General features: G+C 41.2%; 1 protein-coding gene across 1 annotated transcript in view; it reads left to right on the forward strand.

Moving 5' to 3' along the window:
• Positions 1-23,482, forward strand: part of NIPAL2 (NIPA like domain containing 2) — a 77,338-nt gene extending 53,856 nt beyond the window's left edge. The window contains exons 6-11 of the mRNA XM_043880119.1: positions 6,772-6,868; positions 12,391-12,526; positions 14,459-14,547; positions 19,372-19,435; positions 20,642-20,736; positions 22,763-23,482. Of these exons, the coding sequence (XP_043736054.1) occupies positions 6,772-6,868; positions 12,391-12,526; positions 14,459-14,547; positions 19,372-19,435; positions 20,642-20,736; positions 22,763-22,875 (594 nt within the window). The 3' untranslated portion in view covers positions 22,876-23,482. The remainder of the gene's footprint in view (positions 1-6,771; positions 6,869-12,390; positions 12,527-14,458; positions 14,548-19,371; positions 19,436-20,641; positions 20,737-22,762) is intronic.
• Positions 23,483-26,067: the final 2,585 nt, after the last annotated feature.

Consider the following 26,067-nt stretch of genomic DNA (forward strand, 5'->3'; position numbering starts at 1 on the left):
TCAGTTACTCTATGTTCTTTGGCAGGCTTGATTGTGGCTGGGTTTTTTTTTTTTTTTTTTTTTTTTGCACACCCAGATTTCCCCACAGGCTATTCTCCTTCACAAAATAATCTGCATGGTGCTCATTTTCTCTCCACCAGAAAAAAAATTAAATAAGCAGAAGCAGGGGCCCAGCCTGCCATTCGGTGTGATTTTCTACCCCAAAGCCCACTATTAAGTCAGCCTGTCTGGCAAAAGCTGCTTCAACACCCACCAGCAGGTGTTAAAACCTGAAAGGATAAAACTCTGTTTCTGTAAGTCCTCTCTGTCTGGTGTGTGAGGCTCATCTGCTTGGTTGTCTGAATGGAAGTAGCGCTCACAGGTCTGCACTCAGACCCACTTCTGCAGCCGAGGTCAGCAACCTCACTGAGCAGGTTGAGCCCTGTGCCCGCGCCAACCACATTCTCTCCTTCACCCGAGCAGCAATCCTAGACATTGGCAGATGGGGAAACCGAAGTAGAGCGGTTCAGTAGCTTGTCTGAGGTCACATAAATACTAAGTGAAAGAGCCAGAATTCAAAACCAGGTGGACCACTTATGGGGTACATGCTCCAATTCATTTCCCCACCCACCTCTCCACACAGAATTGATACAGGCTGACCTCCAAGCATCAGATCTTGGTCCAGACGTGGCTTTAGAGAGAATCTTTGCAGTGCCCATTTCTTTTGGACAAGGACACTATATCAAAAGCTACACTTTCAGAGAGAACTTGACGAGAGAAGATGAGATGACTGCAGCCTCAGAGTTTGGTACTGGGAGTGGGGTTTCCAGTGGTAAAACTTTGTTTATCTCTCTTGTCACATCATCCCATGGACTGCCAGTGCTCTTTTTGCCACCGACAACGAAGTGATTGTTATTGTTGTTGTTTAGTCATTAAGTTGTGTCTGACTCTTTGTGACCCCATGGATTGCAGCACACCAGACTCCTCTGTCCTTCACTATCTTCCCGGAGTTTGCTCAAATTCATATCCGCTCAGTCGGTGATGTTAGCTAACCACCTCATCCTCTGGCGAAAACAGGGTGAGGAGTGCCTTTAAATTCAATTAGAGAATGAACCCAGAAAACCCAGAATCAATTCAGAAAACTCATCCTGAAGATTTTGTTCCTCTGGAAAGACTTCAAGTACCCAAACCTGAGTTCGTTTCCTATTTTTCCTATAACCAACTGTCGCACACTTAGTGGCTTAAAACAACGCGATTTTATTTTCTTAACAGTTTTGAAAATCAGAGATTCAACATGGGTCTCATGGACTAAAATCAAGATATTGGCAGAGCTGTGTTCCTTGCTAGCGCCCCTGGGGGAGAATCTGTTTCCTTGCCTTTTCCAACTTCTAGAGGCGGCCAGCATTCCTTGACTTGGGTCTTTCTCATGTTACATCTCTCTCTGACCACAGCTGGGAAGGTTCTCTGCTTTTAAGGACCCTTGTGACTACACTGGGCCCACTTGGACAATCCAGGATAATCTCTGCATCTCAAGGTCCATGGCCTTAATCGTGTCCGGGAAGCCCCTTTGCTGTGTAAAGTAACACACACACAAGTTCCAGGGACTAGGACGTGGACATCTTGAGGTGGGGTAGGGCATTATCCTGCCTACCAGAGGAAACCCCTCTGAGCCTTGGTTTCCTTATCTGTAAAATGAGGATAATAATAGCACCCACCTCCTGAGACGGTTGTGAGAATTAAATGAATTAGTACAAGTCAAGCGTGTGGAGAACGTGCAACCTGTGCTGTTGTTACTTCTGGCCTCTGAGATAGCAGTCAGCAAAGCTGCTGCCTCTGGGTTGCAGCAACCTGCAGAAGTCACAGCTTCTTTAATACTGAATTTTTGCTCAAAGAGGAGGGAAAATGTTACTAGGAAAAAAATTAACATTAACTCACGCGGCTTGGATATCTTACTCCTGGGAGCTCTGTGATCTCTTGCCACAGGACAGAACCCATGGCAAATAACAGTCATTCTGTGAATAACAGAAACTCATATTTTATTGATCTGAAATCATAGAGATGAAGTTTGCAAAAAAAGTCACATATGATTTTTTAAGCTGACAGCTACCACCATCCCCCGCAAAAAAAATAATTGGTGTGCTAACAGGTTGAGCTAACATGCTCTGTGCCTTGGTGCAGGAATGGCTTCCTTCCTTCAGCCACAAATACCGTGATCTCAAAGGCTGCTGGGAACTGTCTGTTATCACATCACATGAGAAATGGACTCCTCTGGTTGAGGGGAGACCAAGCTGAGAGGGATGTTTCGGTTTTGATGGCAGCTTTTGGGAAGGTGAAGAGATAGGAATTGAACAGATTTTGTAGCACAACCTGATTAAATTAAAGGTCTGGCAAATAAGTCCTATAAGAAAAAGTTAAAATAATTGGTTTCATTTGCCAGGAAAAGACAAGACTAAAGGATGAGTTAATCTTCTGTATTAGATGAAAAGGTTTTAAATGAGGAAGACATGGTTCTGCTGCTTTCCATACCCACAGAGGATTAAAGGGAGAAACAAAGCAATGGGTGAAACCTTGAGTTGGAACAGGAGACACTTGTGTTTATTTAGAAAAGGCTCCATGAGTAAAATGCAATCCTGAAAGTAGTGAAATCCCCAACTCGCGTCATTTTTAAGGGAAAAAACAAAAACAAAACTAGTGCTGATATTTTTACTTGTCCAATGTAAACATTCAAATTTATAATTTCAGTCCAGAGATACTGTCTCTCTGGGAGAAAGAAAAGAGCTTTGCTTCAGCTATCTTGTTGATCAGTCACTAAGTCATATCTGACTCTCTGTGACCTCATGGACTGCAGCATACCAGGTTTCCCTGTCTCTCACTATCTCCCTGAGTTTGCTCAAATTGTGTCAATGATGCCATCCAACCATCTCATCATCTGTCACCCCCTTCTCCTCCTGCTCTCAATCTTTCTCAGCATCAGGGTCTTTTCCAATGAGTCAGCTGTTCGCTTCAGGTGGCCAAACTATTGGAGCTTCAACATCAATCCTTCTAATAAATATTCAAGATTGATTTCCTTTAGGATGGACTGGTTTGATCTCCTTGTTGTCCAAGGGACTCCCAAGAGTCTTCTCCAACACCACAGTTCAAAAGGATAAATTCTTCGGTGCTCAGCCTTCTTTATGATCTGACTCTCATACTTGTACATGACTACTGGAAAAACCATAGCTTTGACTATAAGCAGCTTTGTCGGCAAAGTGATGTCTCTTCTTTTTAATATGCTATCTAGTTTTGTCATAGCCTTCCTTCCAAGGAGCAGTCACCATTCATAGTGACTTTGGAGCCCAAGAAAATAAAAATCTATCACTGTTTCCACTTTTTCCCCATCTATTTGCCATGAAGTGATGGGACAGGATGCCATGATCTTAGCTTTTTGAATGTTGAGTTTTAAGCCAGTTTTTTCACTCTCTTCTTTCACCTTCCTCAAGAGGCTATTTAGTTCCCTTCACTTTCTCCCATTAGAGTGGTGTCATCTGCATATCTGAGGTTGTTGATATTTCTCCTGGCAGTCTTCATTACAGTTTGTGATTCACCCAGCCTGGCATTTCACATGATGTACTCTGCATATAAGTTAAATAAGCAGGGTGACAATATACAGCCTTGATGAACTTCATTCCCAATTTTGAACCAGTCCATTTTTCCATGTCTGGTTCTAACTGTTACTTCTTGATGTACATACAGGTTTCTTAGAAGACAGGTAAGGTGGTCTGGTAGCCCTATCTCTTTAAGAATTTTCCACAGTTTGTTGTGATCCACACAGTCAAAGGCTTTGGCATAGTCAGTGAAGGTAGATGTTTTTCTGGAATTCCTTTGCTTTCTTTATGACCCAATAGATGATGGCAGCTTAATTTCGGGTTCCTCTGCCTTTTCTCAGTCCAACTTGTACATCTGGAAGTTCCTGATTCACTTACTGCTGAAACTTAGCTTGAAGGATTTTGATCATTACCTTGCTAGCATGTGAAATGAGTGCATTTGTATGGTAGTTTAAACATTCTTTGGCATTGGCCTTCTTTGGGATTAGAATGAAAACTGACCTTTTCCAGTCCTGTGATCACTGCTGAGTTTTCCAAATTTCCTGACATATTGAGCACAGCAGTTTAACAGCATCATCTTTTAGGAATAGTTCAGCTATTAGGAATAGTTATTTACTATTTAGGAATAGTTCAGCTGGAATTCCATCACCTCCACTAGCTTTGTTCATAGTAATGCTTCCTAAGGTCCACTTGATTTCATGCTCCAGAATGTCTGGCTCTAGGTCATCATGACTATCGGGGTCATTAAGATCTTTCTTGTGTAGTTCTGTGTACTTTTGCCCCCTCTTCTTAATCTCTATTAGGTCTTTGCCATTTCTGTCTTTTATTGTGCCCATCTTTGCATGAAATGTTCCCTTGGTATCTCTAATTTTCTTGAAGAGATCTCTAGTCCTTCCCATTCTATTGTTTTCCTCTATTTCTTTGCATTGTTCACTTAAGAAGGCTTTCTTATCTCTCCTTGCTATTCTCTGGAACTCTGCATTCAGTTGGGTATATCTCTCCATTTCTCCTTTGCCTTTCACTTGTCTTCTTTTCTCAGGTGTTTGTAAGGTCTTCTCAGACAAATTTTGGGTTATCTTAAGGACCTCAAAAAAGAAAAAAAATACTAAAAAATAAAATTGAGAGTTCAAAATTACACTAGTTTTCTTAAAAGAAGGAAAAATTTTAAACATTCAGTCAGTTAATACTTATTGAATACTCAGTTTATTAGACATTAGGTCTGTTTTTTTTGCAAACTGTTGATAATAAATAATTAACTCATTAATTCCAAAAATACTTACTGAGTGACCGAGTGCCAGGCACTGGAGGAAGAAAAGGTTCCTGTTCTTACAGAGCTGATGTGCTGGTGGAGACAGACAAGAAATACATAAACACGTGGACAGGTCCTGGTTAAGACACTCTACAGTTGCCACCTGAAGTAGAGGTTGTGATAGAATGACTAGGTGACTCCGTTAGAACAGAGGGATCTAGGAAGACCTCTCCAAGGGGCTGAGTGACTAGGAGTCATTGTGCAAACAAAAGCTCAGGGAAAGCGCATTCCAGGCTGGGCAAACTGTCAGTGCAAAGGCCCAGAGGCAGGAGCAGCCTGAGAACCACAAAGAACCGAAGTGGGGTGGTGGGGAAGCCCTTGTAGCTACTGCAGGTGGACCATCCATGAGCCAGCCATACACCATGATGAGGCCCCAGGAGTCTTAAGCAAAGGAATGACTAGGTCTAATTTATATTTTTACTACATGTATCATCCTGGATGAATCTTATAATACACAGTGGAAAAAAAGCAAAAGAGTGAAGGCAAGTATATGACTCCACTTGTATAAAGAACAAACGTGCAAAAATAAATGGTATCGTTTGGGAATACATAGAAACGTAATTTTTAAAAAAATGAATGGTAAACACAAAATTCAATGTAGTGGTTCCTGGGGCGGTCACAGAAGGAGGGGAGAGCAACTGGGAAGGGAAGACTTCATAGAGATTGATGGGTTCTAGTTCTCAGATTGGGTAGAGGGCACAGTGATATTTGTCACAATACTGTAAATACCTAATATGTATATCATACAAGTAATGAGTCTCTATGAATGAAATAGTTCATTATCCAAATTGCATTTTTAAATGACTCCTCTTGTTGCTCAATGGCTGGATGATTACGAGACAGGAGTCAAGTCAGAGACAAAGTAGAAGCTGTTGCAGTAGTCAGAGAGGGTGGGGGGAGGGAGGGAAAGAGAGGACTTTTCAGCTTGTGCAACGGGACACCTCCTGAGGCGGTGGGGGCCCAGGAGGAACAGGCAGAGAAGATAGGCAATCATGAATTAAGTGTTGGCCAAACCACAGAAGAAAATGTGTATTGAGTCCTGGTTTCCATACTATCAGCTACCCCTTGGGCATAAGTAAAGTATTATAGATAGTGGTGTATTATTTTTATAACAAGAGTCAAGCTGTGTTTCCAGGGTCTTCCCTGGTGGTCCAGTGACTGAGACTCTGCGCATAGTGCAGGGGGCCGAGTTCAATCCCTGGTCAGGGATCTAGACTCCACTTGCTGCAATGAAAGATCCAGCATGCCGCAACTAAGACCCCACATAGCCAAATAAATAAATTAAATATATTAAAAAAAAAAAAAAACTTGTTTCTAGAACCACACACACACACAAAAATAGTCTTCTAAATGTGGTACCATTGATCCTTTATTTTTGTCATCACTGGAATGAGCCATAACAATTCAACCTTGTTGATGGAGAGGGGGAAAAAAAAGAGTTAAGTGTTGGGACTTCTCTGGCAGTCCAGTGGTTAAGAGGCCACACTTCTACTGCACGGTGTACAGGTTCCATCCCCAGTCAGGGAACTAAGATCCTACATGCCCCATGGTACAGCCCCTCCCCCTCATAAAGAGTTAAGTGTCGCCCGTATTCACATGATATGGCTGTTGAGCGTGCACTTGGGAATGTCTGGTCGACAGCTGGGTGATGAGACTGGAGTTGCAGGGAGAACCGGAGATCTAGAGCCAGGTGTCATTGCCCTGGAGGTGGTGGTAGAACTCAGTCTGGGTGGCTGAGGCTCCTTATGTTGTTCTCATAGATTTAGAATTGTCCTTGGGAACTCTAGTCACCCTCAACCCTCATATGGTAATCGTTGCAAAATCAAAAAGAGAAGTGTGGCATTCTGAAGACTTTGTGTAGAGTAATTTAAACTTTACTCTTCCTATTTCCCTTTCTAGATTTTAGAAATATTAATTTTCTGCATTCTCCTGTATTTCCATAAAAGAAAAGGAATGAAACACATTGGGATTCTGCTAACCCTGGTGGCACTCCTAGGTAAGGTTGTTTTATTTTCTAATTCTCTAATCTAGCCATGCTAAGTCATACAGGACTTTAAAGGAGAAATATTTGAGCATTCTGTTCTTTCTCATTGTTTCTACTTTTCAATTCTGATCTATAGAAAGAAACTCAGTTATGCCAATTATACTTTGCATGTCCATTGCTACAATGGATATGTGCTTATTTTTTTAATATATTTAAGCAATTTTACTTCTTGATAATTTTCTTTGCTCTCTGACAATTTGAGGGGGTTTTTTTGCAGTAAATAATTAAAGAAACAACTGAATCAACCCAGTTGAAGCTTTTTTATCAGAAATGAACTATCAAAGCCTATCCTGTTTACATTTTTTAAGAAAATTGTAAAACATGGCTAATATGAAACACAAATGTGCACAGTATGATTTTCTTTTTTTGTTATTTATTTATTTTTGGCTGTATCAGTCCTTAGTTGAGGCATGCGGGATTTTTCATTGTGGTATGCAGGCTCAGAACATGCGGGTTGTCTAGCTGATGCCTGCGAGCTCAGCGGCTGAGGCACACGGGCTTAGTTGCCCCACAGCATGTGGGATCTTAGTTCCCCAATCAGGGAATCGAACCCATGTCCCCTGCATCGGAAGGCAGATTCTTAACCACTGGACCACCAGGCAAGTCAGTGATTTTCTTAAATACAACATTTCTCTCACTCATTTACCTACCTATTTCCTTTTTTCCAGATATACATTATAAGATTTGAAAACTGATGCCTACATAAGCCCTCTCTATATTTTAAAACCTATTTTCCTTCCCTATTCCTCCATCTCTGTCTCTCTGTCTGTCTCTATGTCTCTTTCTCTCATATATATATCAACTGTAGGAGATCTCATTAATCATTTGGGAAATTCCCTTTTTAAAGATTTTTATTTATAATCCGCCCTTTGCCTCTTCTTTGCCAATAAGATGACCCATCCATCCTGTGTTGTTTGCTCTGACTTTGAATTGGAAGATTTGCATTTGTGGTAGTTACTTATAGAAATAAATTTACTCTAGAACACATTCAAGTATGCGGTTGATCAAAAGAACAGAAAAGAAACTTTGTTTTCTTCCAAATTACCAGACAGGGAGAACAAAAGCAAACTGAGAAGATGTACATTACCCAGAAAATATTGAAAATAAAGGGAATTTTTAATTTTCTTGAAAAAACAAAGTAAGATAACAGAATTAAGACCATACATATCAGCTCTGATCATAAAGATAAATGAGCTAAGTTTACCAAGTGAAAAAGAAAGATTTCCAAATTGACTTCAGAAAAATTCCCCTATTGATTTTGAAAAAGATTCTAAAATTGGATTCAGCCTGTTTGCTCTGGTTCAGCTCCATAAGGATTATTGAAATAGCATCCTTTCTGATTGGCCCTTGCTGGTTGTGAAATATTTTGACTTCATATATAATTTCATCTAAAGCAAGGTAACTCAGATTGAAAGTAAAAGAAAGCAGACGGTTGTGAATTTACCACGTAAGTTAAAATCAAGGCAGAAGCGTTCAGTGCAGCGGAGGATCCTGGAGGCGCCCCTCTTGGTGCGTGTCTGCGCAGTCGCGTCTGACCGTTTGCGACCTCGTGGACTGTAGCCCGCCAGGCTCCTCTGTCCATGGGATTCTCCAGGCAAGGATACTGGAGTGGGTTGCCATGTCTTCCTCTAGGGGATCTTCCCGACCCAGGGATCAAATCCACGTCTCCTGAATTGCAGGAGGATTCTTTACCCTCTGAGCTGCCTGGGAAGCACAATCTGGGTAGAACTGGAACTTAGAAGAGGAGGTCCTAGGGGACAGGGGCCTTCAGTAGACGGAGCAGCAGCTATTTCAGAAATACATTAACAGAAATATAAGTAGAATATTGCTCTTAGCTCATGGAAATAAGTAGACAGAAAAATATGTAAAATTAGAGAAACTGAATGCTTAATTTTGATCTGGCAGTTCTATTGTTGAACTCTAAATCCAGAAAGCAGAGAATACACCTTCTTTCAAGTGCCTGTGTAACATTTACAAAAGCTGATCTTATAATCGGCCACAAAGAAATTTTTGATAAGTTCCAGGAAGTTGAAATAGTACAGACCACATTTTCAGATCACAGTGAGAGAAAAGCCGAAGATAATAACAAAAATAGAAACCAGTGAAGCCATACCACCTGGGAATGTTAAACACCACACTTAAAACTGCAGCTGGGCTGAAGCAGAAACCTCAATTTCATCACAACATGTATTTCTTAAATTATTAGGAAAACAATATTAAAACCTACAGTTTATGACTAATGCTGTATTCAGAAGGAAATTCATTGCTTTAAATGTAAGTCAGTTAAGCACTCAACTCAAGAAGTCAGGGGAAGGCTTCCCTGGTGGCCCAGTGGTTTGGAATTCTCCTTGCAAAGCAGGGGGTGCTAGTTCAATCCCTGGTCGAGGAAGATCCCCCATGTCGTGGGGCAACTAAACCCGTGAACCACAACTATTAAGCCCATGCTAGAGGAAGTCACAACTACTGACGCCCGCGTGCCTAGAGCCCATGCTCTACAACAAGAGAAGCCACTGCAGTATGATGCAACCACGAAGTAGCCTCCACTGGCCACAACCAGAGAAAGCGCAGCGAAGACCCAGCACACCCGATAATTAAATGAACAAGTTAGTAAGAAGTCAAGGAGAAAGCACTGAAATAAAGCTGAGGACAGCAGGAAAGATCAGTTAGTAAAGGTAAAGGCAAAAGTTAACGAAACAGAAAACAGGAAAGCAACGGACAGGTAAACAAGCCCAAGAATCAGTTCTGGTGAAGAACTAGGAATAAACTGAGAAGGCTGACTTTCAAACATGGGTCAGTATAATGCTGGGCAAAAAATGGAACTGTTATAATGATAAAAGTAATACACATCTATTGTTGAGAATTAAGAAAACAGAGAAAGATACCAAGAAAATATAAAAGGTTTTTATGTAAAACATAAAAATCCATGTAGTTGAGCACTGCAGCATGCCATGATGGAAGTGAGTCTGGTCCTCTGTAGAAGATAGTTTGCCAATAGATTTCAGAAGAACAGTAATTGTGGTCCTTTAAGTGTTTTTCTACAGATACCGGAAGAATGATATACAAAGGTTTGTATTCAAGGATATTCATCACAGCTTCATTTTTAATACCAAAAAAAAAAAAAAAAGGATACAATCTAAATATCCAAGAACATGGAATTACCAAAATAAAGTATACATTTGTACAAAGGCCTACTCTCCAGCCAATAAAAATCATGTTTTAGAAGAATACTTACTGGCTTAGAAAATACTTACTGGCAATGGAAAACAAGTTCCTAAGTAATGTATATTGTATGATTCGCATGTTATATTTGTGCTTAGCAATAGAAAAATAACTATAAGTCTCAAATGTTAAAAATGATTTGAGGATGACCGTTGAGATGGCGGGTGACTTTTATTTTTCTTTCTAGACTTCTCTGTATTTTCCAATTTTTTTTTGAATGAGCATGTACACTTTTATAGTTTGAAAAAATGAGTTTAAAGTTTATTCATAATCCCAGTGCTTAGAGATAGCTACTTATAGTATCTTGATGTAGTTTCTTCTGCTTTTTTTTTCTGTGCATATGTAGGTACTTTCTATTTTTATATCTACAGCATTAGAATGATACTGCATTATAATTCAGTATTCCCACCCATCCTCATTAACCATGCTCCCCAGCCAACCTCCTCTCTCATTTAGAACTCAACACCAGCCTAGAAATAACTTGGAGAGTTACAATAAACAGTGATTAATCAGGTGGTGATGGTGCATGCTTTGAAAATATAATGATTAACTCTAGCAACTGATAGTTGGTTTCACTAAAGAATTCTAGTTTTGTTTTTGTTTTGTATTTAAGTATAATTTAACATCAGATGGTGATTTACTAAGGTGGCCTTTACTGTTCTGAAGTTCTGAGAGGAAGGAAGAGTGTGTTCAGCTCTTTCTCAGTTAATGATCCATTTGGGAAACGTGGCTCTTTGGACCACTAGCCTCTCACCACATCACAGTCTAGTTTCAAGCCAAGTGTTTAAGAGGAAATCTAGATCCCTCAAGAGCTAACCTTATAAACTGAAACCATTAAGTGGCATACATGTCTATAGATATTGTAAATTTCTGGACTAGCTAAAGTATGACTATTTTCATAATCTATAGAAAATGTGGAAAGTGATTGGGTCGAAAACATTTAAGATGAAGACGGTCCCAGCGGTAAGGGCCTCTTTGTTTAGGTAGAGGGTTTATTTTTAGAATTTATCACCTGGTCTCTTCTGTTAATTATGACTTTTAACAGAGAGAAAATGCCTGATTTGGAAGTATGCCCTGGTACCCTTCAAGTCAAAGTATATTTTTAGTTTTTGGAAAATTGGGCTTTTTCTAGTTGGCTGCCACCTGTTATTTTAAACACTGTGCACACAGACACTCAGACACACACACACACACACACACTTTTCAAGAGCTAAAAGGAATAAAGCCCAGATATATTATGACCAAGTAGATCAAAGGTAGTATTTCTTCATCACATTGCCTTTGACTTACAGATATTTGATATCAGGTAAAAATTATTTTTCAACTTTCTGTGGGTTTCAGCTAAATTATAGAATTATATGCAACAGTAATTTCAAGGGACCTAAGACAAAAAGAGAACACTGTCTTCTTCCTGCAGAAAAACTATGTTTCCAGAAAATGCTTCCTTGCTGTCATATTGACAGAACCTTATCAAGTCACTTTTTCTTTATTGATATTTGGAACCTATGGTCTCATAGACATAGGTTTCTCTTCAACATAGAAAATAAATAGACATTGCTTATAGAAATCTTAGACTTCTGGTTGACTCTGAGAAATGAATACTCAGCTCTGTGCTATACTGTGTCTGTCTTTGTCAAAAAATATTTTTAGTGAAACTTCTAAGCCTTTACTAACAAAAAGGCTCAACAAGCATTGTTTTACAGTAGAATACAATGCAACATTGTAAAGCAATTATCTTCCAATTAAAAAATTAAGAGAAACTTTAATAAAAGGGCTCACGTGTAGACTTTAGTACAACTGTTAATAAACTCACTGAGGGAGTTGCTTTTCACTTTTCAGTCTTCTCATCTATTTGGCTTTAAGTCTTTTCAGTATAGTTTAGTGGTTATTTTCCCATTAACGTCACATGGGCAGCCTGCCTTTTCTTATCTCCTCCCCTCATTGTTTTTTCTCCTTTCTATCTACTAGTAATTATAACCTCCGCAGCATCCTTTCAACAGTGAGAGCTGGAAAATAAGCATCTTGCTCCAAAGATAAGAGGCACGTTGATTTAAGCAAACGGAAAGCCCAGCAGAGCTTGAGCAATAAGGCTACTGCTTGGCCTGCGTCTCGTTCCTCCCTACACCTCTCACAGCAGTCTTCATTCTTAAAGCATACCAGGAGTATTTACTACTCTACCGTATAAATTTAAGATATTTATTTGTAATTCTCTCTCAACTATGAATTTTATTTGTGTTTTGTGTTTTCTTTTTCAGCCTCGGTGACTGTTATTTCCGTAAAAGCTGTCTCAGGCATGATCACTTTTTCTGTGACAGATAAAATGCAACTAACTTATCCCATCTTCTATATCATGTGTATCATCATGATTGCATCTTGTGTTTTCCAAGTCAAGTAAGTTAGCTCCTGCATACTCACTGATCTTTCATCATTCCTGTGCTTCTCTAAGCAGTAATCTGTATTGGCTTGAGATGATAATTAAAATTAGGTGCACCTGATTTCTGAGGCTGAGGGGTCTAAGCTTATCCTCAGCCAATATGCCTGGCTTTATCCTTCACATCCAATAATAAGTTTTTGCGAAGCATTGCCTCCACATTTTGTGAGTTCTAAAGTGTGGCCGTAATCCAGCTAAGTGCACTTTGATACTTTCCTGATGCTCTTCTGCTTGTAATTAATATCCATCGTACACAGGTTGTCATTAGCAATAAATCAAAGGGGCAGGTCCACATCGAGGATTTCATTCTAAATATGGAAAATACATGAACCCTTCACCTTCATCTCTTAGCTCATGCTCATTAATTGCCCAGAGATAGACAAAACCAGACGTTTGGCTGGGAGGGAAATCCTTTCTCTAAAACTTTGCATCTTCAGCCAGAATTTTCTTTGCACCCATGGGATTGCAGAATGATCGTTTTATGTTTCTCTTGGGGCCTCACAGTGGCACCATGAAACATTTCTAATTTCTGCTCTTCTCTTCCCTCACCTCCATCGGCTCCAATTACTTCCCCTCCATTTCACATTGTGATTTTGCCTTCAGCTGCTTGATTCTCCTGAGTCTACCCGCTAGGTTTTTTGTTTACTCTAAAGTGCTAGGCAAGTGCGTCAGCCGGGAAATCAGAGCCCAAGCCTCGAAGAGAGTGGTTCCTGCCTTGGGTGCTGGAAGTCAAGTCTAATTGTTACGGGTTTACTATGGACCCTGTTACAAGGAGTGTGTTACCAGAGAAATCCAATGTCCTGTCACTGTTCTGTGTGTCATAAACAAACTGCTTCTTTCGTTTGTTTATAAGATCAAGCATGTTTCTAATACTTGCGTCTTGCTATTTTGCTTCATCTCCCTTCTTCTGAATTAGTCAGTACTGTTATAATAGCTTTCAGACTTGAGTGATTAGCATCCTTAACTTGCAACTCTTGCTTCATGAATTCAAAACCCAGATATACCTGGAGGTAAACTACAGTCCTGTCTCCCTTGTTTCAATCCCCACACCTTTCACACTAGAACTCTGTGACCGCAGCAGAACTGTGCGGTGTGGTTCTCAGCCCTGCCTGCCCATTACAATTCTATTACCCGAGGAGGTTTGTTTGTACATGTATGTATATACTTACATGCCTGTATACATGCATATGTGTGTATTCCTCCATGCATGTATACACACACACACACAAAGGAGCACTTGGGTTCTACCCACAAATTTTATCTCCCAGTTGCTCTAGAATAGGACCTAAGCATTAGTGCTGTTTCGAGTGTCCAGGTGATGCCAGTCCGGTGCACTGCTTTGGAAAAGGTCTAGTCCCTGGCAAGGCCGCAGCATGCCGTTATGGGAACCTGAACCGTGCTGGCAACCAGAGTGGGAAGCCAGGCTCACACATGTGCTCAGCAGCTGGAGGGCTGAGCGTTGTTTTTGAAACCTTAAACATTCCTTTGCTTCTCCATCTTCTCTCTTGGCACGTGGCATGTCAAGGGATAGCTAGACCATTCCCCAGATATGATATTTAACAGATTCTAGGGTCTATCCTAATGAATCAGCCCCAGTGTGATACCAGTCCAGCAGCTTGAATCGCTTCCAACTCAAACTTCTGTGGCCTCTAAAGATGATTAATTGCTTTTCATTGTTACTGTTGTTGGTTTAAACAGACCATAAAACCTGACATCTGATCTCATACATCAGATGCATATAAGCTGTGACTGCTGATTGGAAATGCCCTTTCACTGCACTTCCTTCCACTTTGTAGTCGCAGCTAAAGAACATGCATTTCTCATTGTTACTGTTAACTTATGGTTGGGGCGTCTCATAAAGACAGAGCTTCAGTACGTGTCTTCTGCTCTAGGCTCCTGAATCAAGCCACGAAACTCTACAGCACAGCGACGGTGGTGCCCGTTAACCACATTTTCTTTACCGTCAGTGCCATAATCGCAGGTGAGTTTGGGCTTTCTACATTCTGGTGACTCTACCCCCACAACGAGCGTAAATGAAGTCTTGCTTAGAATAATAAGGAAATCAAAGAATCTTTGGTTAGAAGGGATAAATAGCCCAAATCCTCCTAGCCACCCCCCAGTGTCTGAATTTCTTCCATAGCATCCTCTAGGAGAGGTTATCCTACTTTGCATGAATGTTCCCCAGAGCTCTCTGCCCCCCGGAGGCAGCTCAGTCCCAGTTTGAATCACTCGAATTATTTGGAGAGCTCTAATCATTAGAAGTATTGCCTGGTATGGGGGCTGAAATTAGCCTCCCTGTGAATTCAAGATGCTCATCTTAGTCCTACTTTCTGGAGTCTTCTCTGTCAGTCTTTCTGATAATCAGAGCAGCGGAAGGGTCCTCCTGTGTCCTGTTTCTGTTTCAGACATCCCCAGTTCCATGACTCTTCTCTCCCTGGCCCTCACCGCCCGAATCAGAGAGTAGGGTCCTAAGGTGATCCAGTGTTGCACAGAAGGCCAGACAGACAAGAATAGAAACCACTACCTTTGCAGTTATGGCCTCTGTTTTTCTGCTATTGCACTTCTTCTCTTTCTGTGGACAAGAATGTCCATAGAAATGTCTAAATATGTCAGACGCAATACTATTACAAAAATATAAGTCTGAAACTTGGTCCAAACAAAAATACAGTAGATTCAGGTATGTCGCTCCTAAGTTTGGTACTGGTATACCCTAGTTCTTTAGCTTATTGGAAGTATTTTCTACCTGGTTGTATTAGGACTTCATTTCTCCATGAAAAATTTATGTATTTTGGAGGTAATGAGGGATTATTTTTACCTAATCAATATATCCTTTTTGTTTCATGGCAAACAGTGTTCCTGCCAGTGGGAAATTTTTAAACGTAATTAATTAACTTATCATCTCCCAAAACTGAACCTTACTTTTAAAGAGAAAGGTTATATCTGAAGACATCTAATTTTTTCTTGCATTTTTGACAAAAGAAAGTAACAAAAGACTGTATATTTCTGTGCCCTAGAATTATTGACAAGGGAAAAAAGCAAGGCCAAAAACAGTTAGAGGCATGACATACAGCATAGTAGTTAAAATTACTGTGCTAAAGATGTGTAAAACATACAGTTCCCCTGAAAGGAAAGTTTTATGAGAGGATCAACAGGGCAGAATCTGAATACTTCGCACACCAATGAGTACTTAGCACACACACAATTGATGAGTCAGGGAAGCTAGAACTTCCCAGGAGTGACAACAGTTCATCTGATGTTACTGAAGTATGGAATGGAGGTGAAGCTTCTTGACTTTCTTCTCCTCTTTGCCCCATCAAAAAGTATGGCTTAAAATTAAAATGAAATACCGTATTTTGTCTGCTAAATTAGTAAAGCTTTTGTTTTGTTCTTTTTATTGCAATAAGCAATGCTGACATGACTAAAGTGTTGCAGGCACTCTCGTGGAGTCGGGTACCAGGGTACCACCTTCCTAGAACTGAGTTTCATAGTTTTTATCAAGAGCCTTAAAAATGTCTCTTCTTTTTGATCCTGCAACTCAAAAACAAAAAACAACCCAATTAAAAAATGGGCAAAGGACTTGAGACATTTCTTCAGAGATGTCCAACTGGCCGACAAGTACATGGAAAAAATGCTCAACATCCCTAATCATTAGGGAAATTCAAATGGAAACCATAAATCACCACACATCCATTAGGATGGCTATTAGCAAAAACAAAACAAAAACATAAAATAACAAGCGCTGGCAAGCATATGAAGAAATTGGAACCCTTGTGCACTGTTAGTGGGAACATAACATGGTGTAGCCACTATGGGAAACACTGTGGCAGTTCCTCAAAAAATTAAATATAGAATCACCATGTGATCCGACAAGTCTATTCTAGGTGTATGTCCAAAAGAATTGAAAGCGGGGACTCAAACAGATATTTGTACACCTAGGTTCCTAACAGCATTATTCACAGTAGCCAAATGGCAGAAGTGACCTAAATTGACAAATGAATGGATACAGAAAATGTGGCATATACATACAGAGGAATATTAGTCAATCATTAAAAAGGGACTTTTGAAACATGCTACAACCTGGGTGAACCTTAAGAAGAGCATTATCTAACTGAAACAAGCCAGTCATGAAAGGACAAATGCTGTATGATTCCACTTATATGAGGTATCCAGAGTAGTCAAACTTATAGAAATGGAAAGCTGAGTGGTGATTGCCAAGGGCTGGGGGAGGGTGGAAATGGGGATCTGTTTAATGAGTATAGAGTTTGTTTTACAAGTTAAAAAAGTTTTAAAAATTGGCTGCACTCCAATGTGAATACAGTTGGCCCTCTGTATCCACATTTCTGCATCTATGGATACCACCAATAGTAGATAGACTATATCCCCTTCCCCCCAAATTCCAGAACATTCCAGAAAGCAAAAATTTAATTTGCCAAGTGATGCCAACTATTCACATAGCATTTATATTGTATTAGGTGTTATAAGTAATCTAGAGATGATTTATAATATTTGTGGAGGATGTGTATAAGTTATATGCAAATATTATGCCACTTTATATAAGGGACTTGGGCATCCTCACATTTTAGTATCCACTGAGGGGTCCTCCAATCAAATTCTGTGTATACTGAGTGATGACTGTATACTTAACACAACTGAACTGTATACTTTAAAGTGTTTAGGATATGGTAAACTTTATGGTATGTATGCATGCATGCTTGCGTGCTCAGTCATGTCCCCCTCTTTGTGACTCCATGGACTGTACCCTGCCAGGCTTCTCTGTCCATGAAATTTTCCAGGCAAGAATCCTGGAGTGGGTGTCTTTTGCATCTCCTGCATTGGCAGGTGAATTCTTTTCTACTGCACCACTGGGAAGCCATGTTATGTGTATTTTACTACAATTTTTGAAAAATTTTTACTCTTGAAGACAGAAACTCCTCTTTAAGCGATGACAACAACAACAAAAAAATCCTAAAATACCGGGAAGAAACATGTGCAAAGAAGTTTAATAGCACAAAAGCAAAAGCGTTTGAAGCAATTTAAAATGTCCTTCGAGAAATGAATATTATGGGGCACCAGCTTAGAATAACAAGAAAACATTCAAATGACTCCAAGGACGTGTGTAATCACAGGGGAAAATGCTTCAGCAATGTTGATTCACTCAACAAAGATTCACCAAGATGGGACATGGCTTGTTCCTGCAGGAAGTGAGGAGACAGACCTCAGACTGAGGAAGCCCCCTGTGTTGTTCTCTGTGGCATCTGTAACACCTCAGCAGCAGCCGGCAGTCACGACTCTCAGTAAATACTTGTCGACAGGATCACAAGGCTACCACCACACACGCACACACACAAATGTGATTCCAGGTAGTAGATAATTAAAAGATAACTTATTTTGGACTTCCCTGGTGGTCTAGTGATTAAGAATCCACCTGCCAATCCAGAGGACACAGGTCCGATCCCTGGTCCAGGAAGATTCCACAGGGCAACGAGGCCCTTGTGCCGCAACCGCTGAGCCCAGGCATCCCAACTACTGGGGCCCACACGCTCTAGAGCCTGTGCTCAGCGACAAGAGAAGCCACCGCAAGGAGAAGGCCATGCACCGCAACTAGAGAGTAGCCCCTGCTCGCCGCAACTAAAACAAAAAAGGTAGCTTATTTAGTAAAAAAAAAAAAAGAAGAAAAAAGAAAAAGTCTGCGAAGGCTTTGGGACCATAGGCCAAAAGGGAATCACTGATACTAAGACAGAGAGAAGGAGAGCTCATTGGAATAAAGGACAGATGCACATTTCCCTTCACCCAGAAGGAAAGAGCCGCAGAGGGAGATGGGAGAGGGGCTGGCAGTGAGAGATGGCACTCAGGCAGCACGTTAGCATCCTCCGGTGCACACGGGAGCCTGTGACCAGACCTGCAGACTGCAGGGGGATGCCAAGGCCGACAGCGTGAGGAGCAGCTGGCCTGAAGTGCAAGTGCTATGTGAAAGGGCCAGCATCCACCCAGACGCTCGGGTCAGGCTTGCCAACCCCTGGCTTAAACAACTGGTGGTGGGAAATGTCACTCTTCTTGCATGTTCCAGTGGGACAAATCTTGGACTGGATAAAAAAATTTCTGTTGGCAAAAGCTGTGTTACTGGCACCGATTTTATAATAATGATATGTACATTATACATTATGTAAAGTCTACAAATCTGTGTTCTTTGCAGTCATTGAAAATGTTAGTATTGCATGCAACTATTTTTTAAAGTAAGCTACTGAATGTGCCTCTTTAGGGCTTCCCTGGTAGCTCAGTGGTAGAGAACCCACCTGCCAATGTAGGAGATGTGGGTTTGATCCCTGGGTCAGGAAAGTCCTCTGGAGAAGGAAATGGCAACCTACTCCAGTTTTCTTGCCTGGGAGAATTCTATGGACAGAGGAGCCTGGCGGGCTACAGTCCATGGGGTCGCAGAGTAGGACACGACTTAGCAACTCAACAGCAACAACTGGATGTGCATTTTAAGGGTAACTATTTACTTTGAAAAAAAATAATATTGTAATTTGAAAAATAATATGTAGCTATTGAGACAAGTGCTCGGGCCTTGTGCACTGGGAAGACCCAGAGGAATCGGGTGGAGAGGGAGGTGGGAGGGGGGTTCGGGATGGGGAATACGTGTAAATCTATGGCTGATTCATATCAATGTATGACAAAACCCACTGAAATGTTGTGAAGTAATTAGCCTCCAACTAATAAAAAAATTAAAAAAAAAAAGAAAAATAATATGTAGCTATTGTAAATATTCTTACCCTAAAATTAGTTTTATCTTCTGTCACTATTGTAGGTATCATATTTTATCAGGAGTTCCTTGGTGCAGCTTTTCTCACTATATTTGTATATCTTTTTGGGTGAGTAAATGTCTCAGAGGTAAGGTATGTGAAATCCTATTACTTTTACGTGAGACTTTTGGCATTGGACCTGAGGCATGGAAAATTGGAAAATAATATAAGAAACATCAGTTTCCTGAGCTCTTAAAAGAAGCATATTTTTCAACTTAACACCCTACCCAGAGCTCAGTGTCTTTGTGATTTAAATATCTCTGTGAGGGATCTGAAACACTGGGAATTTTCAGTTCCAGCCAAAGTCAAGGTAAATCAAAGGCCCTTGTAGCAACTCCACCTTTTTATACTCAATCAGACCTATCCCAGCCTTAGGAACCCTTAGCTTAGATCTCAACCAGGGAACCACAGATGCCTCTAGGATCATAGGATGCAAGGCCAAGACTGGGGCAGATCTCTGCCTTGAGACCTACTAACATCAGACCCATCCCTCTCTTGGGTCTCTAGGATCATAGGATGCAAGGCCAAGACTGGGGCAGATCTTTGCCTTGAGACCTACTAACATCAGACCCATCCCTCTCTTGGGTCTAGGTGCCCAGCTTTAACCCTGCCTAGGAATTTGCTGGACAATCACTGCTGGTGTTCTGGCCGATAGAGAGTAGAACCTTGACAGAATTTCAGCGATGTAGTGATTCTTCCATTGGTTCCCACCTGGAACTCTCTGAATGCTTAGTTGCTTCTCGATGTGGTATTCTGCATGACCATTGTTATGCAAACTTGAGCCCAGACTATTTTTAACATAGAAACCTATCTATCTTGAAAATTCAATTTTGTGAGATTTTTGGGCGAAGCTAAACTTCTGGGGTCTGGAAACTATGACTATGCTTATGGCCAAGGACAACGAAATTTCTTAGAAAATTAAAGAATAAATTATTTTTTTGCTCGTGTTGCATGCCAGTAATGGGTCTGAGCATGCATGGATAGAAAATGAGACTTAGTGTCTACCCAAAGGGCTTAGAGCCTGAATTAACCCCCAGATGGTAAAAACCTGGGGCAGAGACTTACTGGAAGCTGCCCAGGTCTTGGTTCTGGGGACAGATATTATTGGCTGCAGCAATTAAGACAATTTCTAGGCAGCTTACCATGAGAAACAGAAAGAACAAAACCAATGGAATGTATGTCATCATGTAGAAGATGGAGTTCAGTTACTTAATACCATGCGTTCAGTTATTTAATACAGTGACCTTGTGTTCTTTATTAACATTATTCCTACAGGTGTTTTCTGTCATTCCTTGGTGTGGTTTTGGTCACAAGAAATAGAGAAAAGGAACATCTGCCACAGTCTTACATTGATTTTGGAAATGTTCCCGGTAAGATGTATATTCCTTAATTTATAATAGAAAATTGTATCCTACAAATGAATTATTGCTGATATGATTTCTGGAGTTAAATTAATATAAAATGTAATTCTTACCCTCAGAAAATGTACACTTAATGATGAAAGCAGAGATGATAGTTTAACTGTAAATGTTAATAATCATTTGTTTGATTATCAGTTTTGCACAGAACACTGGGGATAGAAAAGAACCGACCCTGTTTTCTTAATTTGGGTGGTAGTGAGAATTTCCATTTTGGATTTCTTTAAATTGGAAAAGGGTAGGGAAAGGAGTGGGAATGGCAGGAACAGACCCTTGTTGCTTGGAGAACCTTTGAGGGGGATTCTACATCTAAGACCAGAAGCTTCAGAATATCATCCCTTCGGAAGCATGAGGTGGCCCTTGCACTGGGTCCAAGAGTGACATTCTTCTTGGTCACCTGAATATAAAGAGCTTCTTCCCCTGTTCCTCACTTCATTCATCCAGAGGGGTTTAACATGCATCGTCATCCTAGCAATCCACTCCCACTTAGAATAACACTTCCGTGATGAGACTTGGGGCTTCCCTGGTGTCTCAGATGGTAAAGAATCTGCCTGCAATGCAGGAGACCCAGGTTTGATCTCTGGGTTGGGAAGATCCCTTGGAGATGAGAAAGGCTACCCACTCTGGGGGGTTTCCCTGGTAGCTCAGCTGGTAAAGAATCCACCTGCAATGCAGGAGACCCCTGTTCAATTTCTGGGTCGGGAAGATCCCCTGGATAAGGGATAGGCTGCCCATTCCAGTATTCTTGGGCTTCCCTGGTGTCTCAGATGGTAAAGAATCCAGCTGCAGTTCAGGAGACCTGGGTTCGATCCCTCGGTTGGGAAGGTCCCCTGGAGGAGGGCATGGCAACCCACCCCAGTACTCTTGCCTGGAAATTCCCATGGACAGAGGAGCCTGGCGGGCTACAGTCCATAATGTCGCAAAGAGTCAGATAAAACAGCAACTAACACTTTCACTTTCATGTAGACCCAACAGAAGCGACGTCCAGAACAAAGGAAACGGGCTTCTGTGTCCTCACTTCCTCCCCTGCTCACCACCCCCCAACAATCTCTGGCTTTGCTAGGGGTTTGGGGTGACCTATAGGCTTCTAGAAGGCTTCCCTGGTGGCTCAGACGGTAAAGCGTCTGCCTGCAATGTGGGAGACCCGGGTTCGATCCCTGGGTCAGGAAGATCCTCTGGAGGAGGAAATAGCAACCCACTCCAGTACCCTTGCCTGGTAAATCCCATGGACAGAGGAGCCTGGTATGCTATAGTCCATGGGGTCGCAAAGAGTCGGACACCACTGAGTGACTTCACTTTCACTTTCATAGACTTCTAGACGAGGAGTAGTGATGTTCTCACAGCTTACTCCACCAGGCAGTTAGGACCAAGCCTTTGAAGCAAAAACCATTAAAACCTTGTGCCTAAGAGAAAATAGCCTGTGTTCTCCTTCCCATTTGAACCGTCTTACCAGCTAAGAACATTCAACGCAAGAATCGGCATTCGTGACAAGGGCATGCCTTAGAGATGCCTTCGATGGTTAGGGGTTCTTTGGTAGGAAATGAAGTTTACTTACTTTTAACTCTTTTTCATTTCACACAGTTCTATATGTAGAATCAGTAAGAACTTTGGAAGCCATTCTGAAAGACTGTTTTCCTCTGTTGTTACATGCGTTAGACTAAACATAGACCAGGAGACAGAACAGTGGGGAGAGAGGTTTGGAGATGCGTACACACTTCACGTTAGTCTCCTTGACTGATCCAGCCCAATTTCTGTCCCCAGCATGGTCAGGGGGACAGCACGTGCTCCCCGGGGTGTGCTCACGCAGACAGCCACGACCTGGGCCTTTCTTCCCTGACGTTTATCTCTTCTATTTAGAGGGCGACCACTTTGTCCTTTTTAAAAAAGGAATAAAATGTGGCCTAAATAGAGGAGAAATCATTAAGACTTATTATTCTACAAGAGCTCAAAAGATTCTTTGTGATTATTATCTCCACAGGGAAACAAATGTTGGATAAAATACAACCAGATTCAAGCGGCTTATCCTATGGAACTCTGCCTGATGGAAGTGACTCCATAAAGAGCCCGAGTGGAGAGAAGAAAGGGGTCTGAGACGCCGAGAGGGATGGCTGTGGGCCTGTGATTTAATACCACTTTTAAAAATATTGCACATGTTCAATTTATGTCAGCAGCTATTTTATGCTGACATGTGCTCGCCTTCCTTTCAGTCCCTGACCCCCACCTCCATGTCCATGGACGATCAGGGCCTTCCTAAGCTTTGACAGTCTAAGGTTTTCGTGGAATGTAATTTGAAGTGTTCCCCACACCCTGGACCTCTCTCCCTGGTGATCATCTAACTGGCTAGATCTTAATTAGAGCCTGGCTGCCCAGGCAGAAATGTCACACAAAAATGTGCATTCACGATTTGGCTGCAGAATGCGTAGGTTGCTTTTCCCATACAGCTTGCAAGGTCAATTGCTTTGCTTTAAAGAGACACTTTAGTCCCACAACCTCCTCCCTAAACCAAAGGTTTGAAAGCATTCATTTTTCCTTAGACATCTTTTAGGAAGCTTCCCATAAAGATTTCACTTTTCTGTTCCCAAACGAGAGTGGTAAATCATCTTTTCTGAAAACTAGCCCTATCGTATTTATCCTTTGAAAAGTAAAGGTGTGGTTTTTTGGTTTTTTTTCATAATTAAGCATCTGTGTTTTGACTACACTTATGTCACTCTTTCACTTTCATCTTTCCTTTTTTTATTGGAGTATAATCGCTATACGGTGCTGTGTTAGTTTCTGCATACAGTGAAGTGAATCAGCTATGAAAGTGAAAGTCGCTCAGTCGTGTCCAACTCTCTGTGACCCCCATGGACTATACAGTCCATAGAATGCTCCAGGCCAGAATACTGGAGTGGGTAGCCTTTCCCTTCTCCAGGGGATCTTCCCAACCCAGGGATCAAACCCAGGTCTCCCACATTGCAAGCAGATTCTTTACCAGCTGAGCCACAAGGGAAGGCCAAGAATACTGGAGTGGGTAGCCTATCCCTTCTGCAGGGTATCTTCCTGACCCAGGAATCGAACCGGGGTCTCCTGCATTGCAGGTGGATTCTTTACCAACTATATGTATACATATAGCCCCTCCCTCCTGAGCCTCCCTCCTACCCTCCCATCCCACCCCTCTGGGTCATCACGGAGCACCAAGCTGAGCTTCCTGTGCTTCATAGCAGGTTCCCACTAGCTATCTATTTTACACATGGTATGGTGTATACATGTCAATCCTAACCTCCCGATTCAGCCCACTTTTCTCTTCCCCTCCATCCTGCCCTGTGTCCATATGTCTGTTGTCCGCATCTGTACCTCTATTCCTACCCTGGAAATAGGTTCATCTGTACCTTTTCTAGATTCCACATATATGTGTTAATACACAATACTTCTTTTTCTTTTTCTGACTTACTTCACTCTGTATGACAGATTCAAGATCCAGTTTATACCCCATTTGATGATGGGGTATACCAAAACCAGAAGACCTTGGCTGGTGAACTTTTTAAGCTTAAGAAAAGCAAAACTTAAGAATTAGTACCAAAAAATGAATCAGTATCAATTTTTTTAAGTAAGAGTGTAGAGCAGTGATGTTTTCTTCAGCATATGATCCTATTATACTTGAAACTGAAGAGAAACTTCTTATCCTATGCCTTTATTTGTTTAGATCTTATAATTCATCAACTGGGTTTTTAATGTTTTAACTTTCAATGTTAAGTCTCAAAAATCATATTTAAATTTTTAGTGATACTTTCACGAACATTCCATCTTCTCCTCAAGTCATTACTTCAAGTTTTAGAATAAAATCCTTCTAGGTAAAAGAACTGTTATGATCGCTTCTCGGCCTTTTGGCTAAGATCAAGAACTGTTATGACTAGAGAACTGGATTTCAGCCATTTTCAGTCTGCAGACATAGCACACAGCCAGGTGGTCCAGCCTGAGTCTAGTCCAGGTCCTCCTGTACCCTGAATGGCTCTTCTGCTGCCATAGACGCAGGTCTACTAAGACACATTTGCAGGTAGAGTCCATAATCATATCTGTTATTATTTATGATTTCCTAATATTGAAATGAGGAGAAAAGAGCTAGCCTTCATTGTAAGCAACATCAAATAATAAGCCCCATCCTTCATGACATTTCAAAACCTTCAGATCACACGCCAGTCCAATACTGTTCCAGCCAGTTGTCTTGCATTTGTTTGGTTGTTTAACTCAGGGCTATTGAAACTGTAGTCTCAGCTGCTTTAGGTCTTTAATTTTTGTTCTTTGTCATGGCCTGCATTCCTGACCAGACCAACCAAACCTGGCCACAAAGGTGAGATTCAAATCTATCACTAAAGTATGAATAATAACCTAGAGCCCATGTCTGGCTTTTGAACTCCTGGTAACAATTCCTGCCATTGTAGAAAGTGTCCCATTAATTCAAATAACATAGTCATATAATTTATGGCATGCTTCACTGAATTGGTCCAGCATGTCAGCGTTGGAAGGCTCGACTAAGAAATGTGTCTGGTGTCTTAAACTACAGATTTCTGGTGACTCTTACGACTGGTTTCAAATATTTGGAAAATAATTAGACAGCAGAGTTTGACTTGAATTGGGACTGTATTTATAGCTACAGCACGTGGTTTTGCACATTGTAGAATTTTGCACAGAGACAAGCATAATGCCAGTACTTAGTGGTCGCCAACATTTGCATCTTTTAAAAGTTGTAAGAAATGACATTGACTTATGCACACAGTTGGGCAACCCAGAAATGCTTTAGAAGTTTAGGTAACATATAAAATATAGTTAGGTAATGTATAAAGTATAGTCAGACCTAATTTTACTTTCCATATTGCTTCTCCAAAGTAAGGTGAATAGGAGTTTTACTTGTACCAGCTTGTAAAGATTTTTTAAATTATGCACTGCGTGACAACAACCAAAGCCAATCCAGTCCTTCTCTTGGCATTGTGAGTTGGGGACCTTTAGCCAACACTTGGCTCAACTGACTGTCTAGACCAGGGGTCTGTGAATTCTTCCTGTAGCAACACAGAGAGTAAATATTTGGGAGTTTTGTTGGCCATACGGTGTCTGTCACAACCACTCAGCTCTCCCGTTGTAGCACGAAAACAGCCATCGGCAAGACATAAACGAATGAGCGTGGCTGGTGTCAGTAAAACTTTATTGACAAAAGCAGGTGGCCAGTTCATGGGCTGTCGTTTTCCAACCCTCGGTCTGGACTGCTCTGCCCTTGCTGTGCAAAGAGTTTGGAAAACAAATTGGATACAG

This window comes from Cervus elaphus, chromosome 21 (genome assembly GCF_910594005.1).
Source record: "Cervus elaphus chromosome 21, mCerEla1.1, whole genome shotgun sequence".
NCBI lineage: Eukaryota > Metazoa > Chordata > Mammalia > Artiodactyla > Cervidae > Cervus > Cervus elaphus.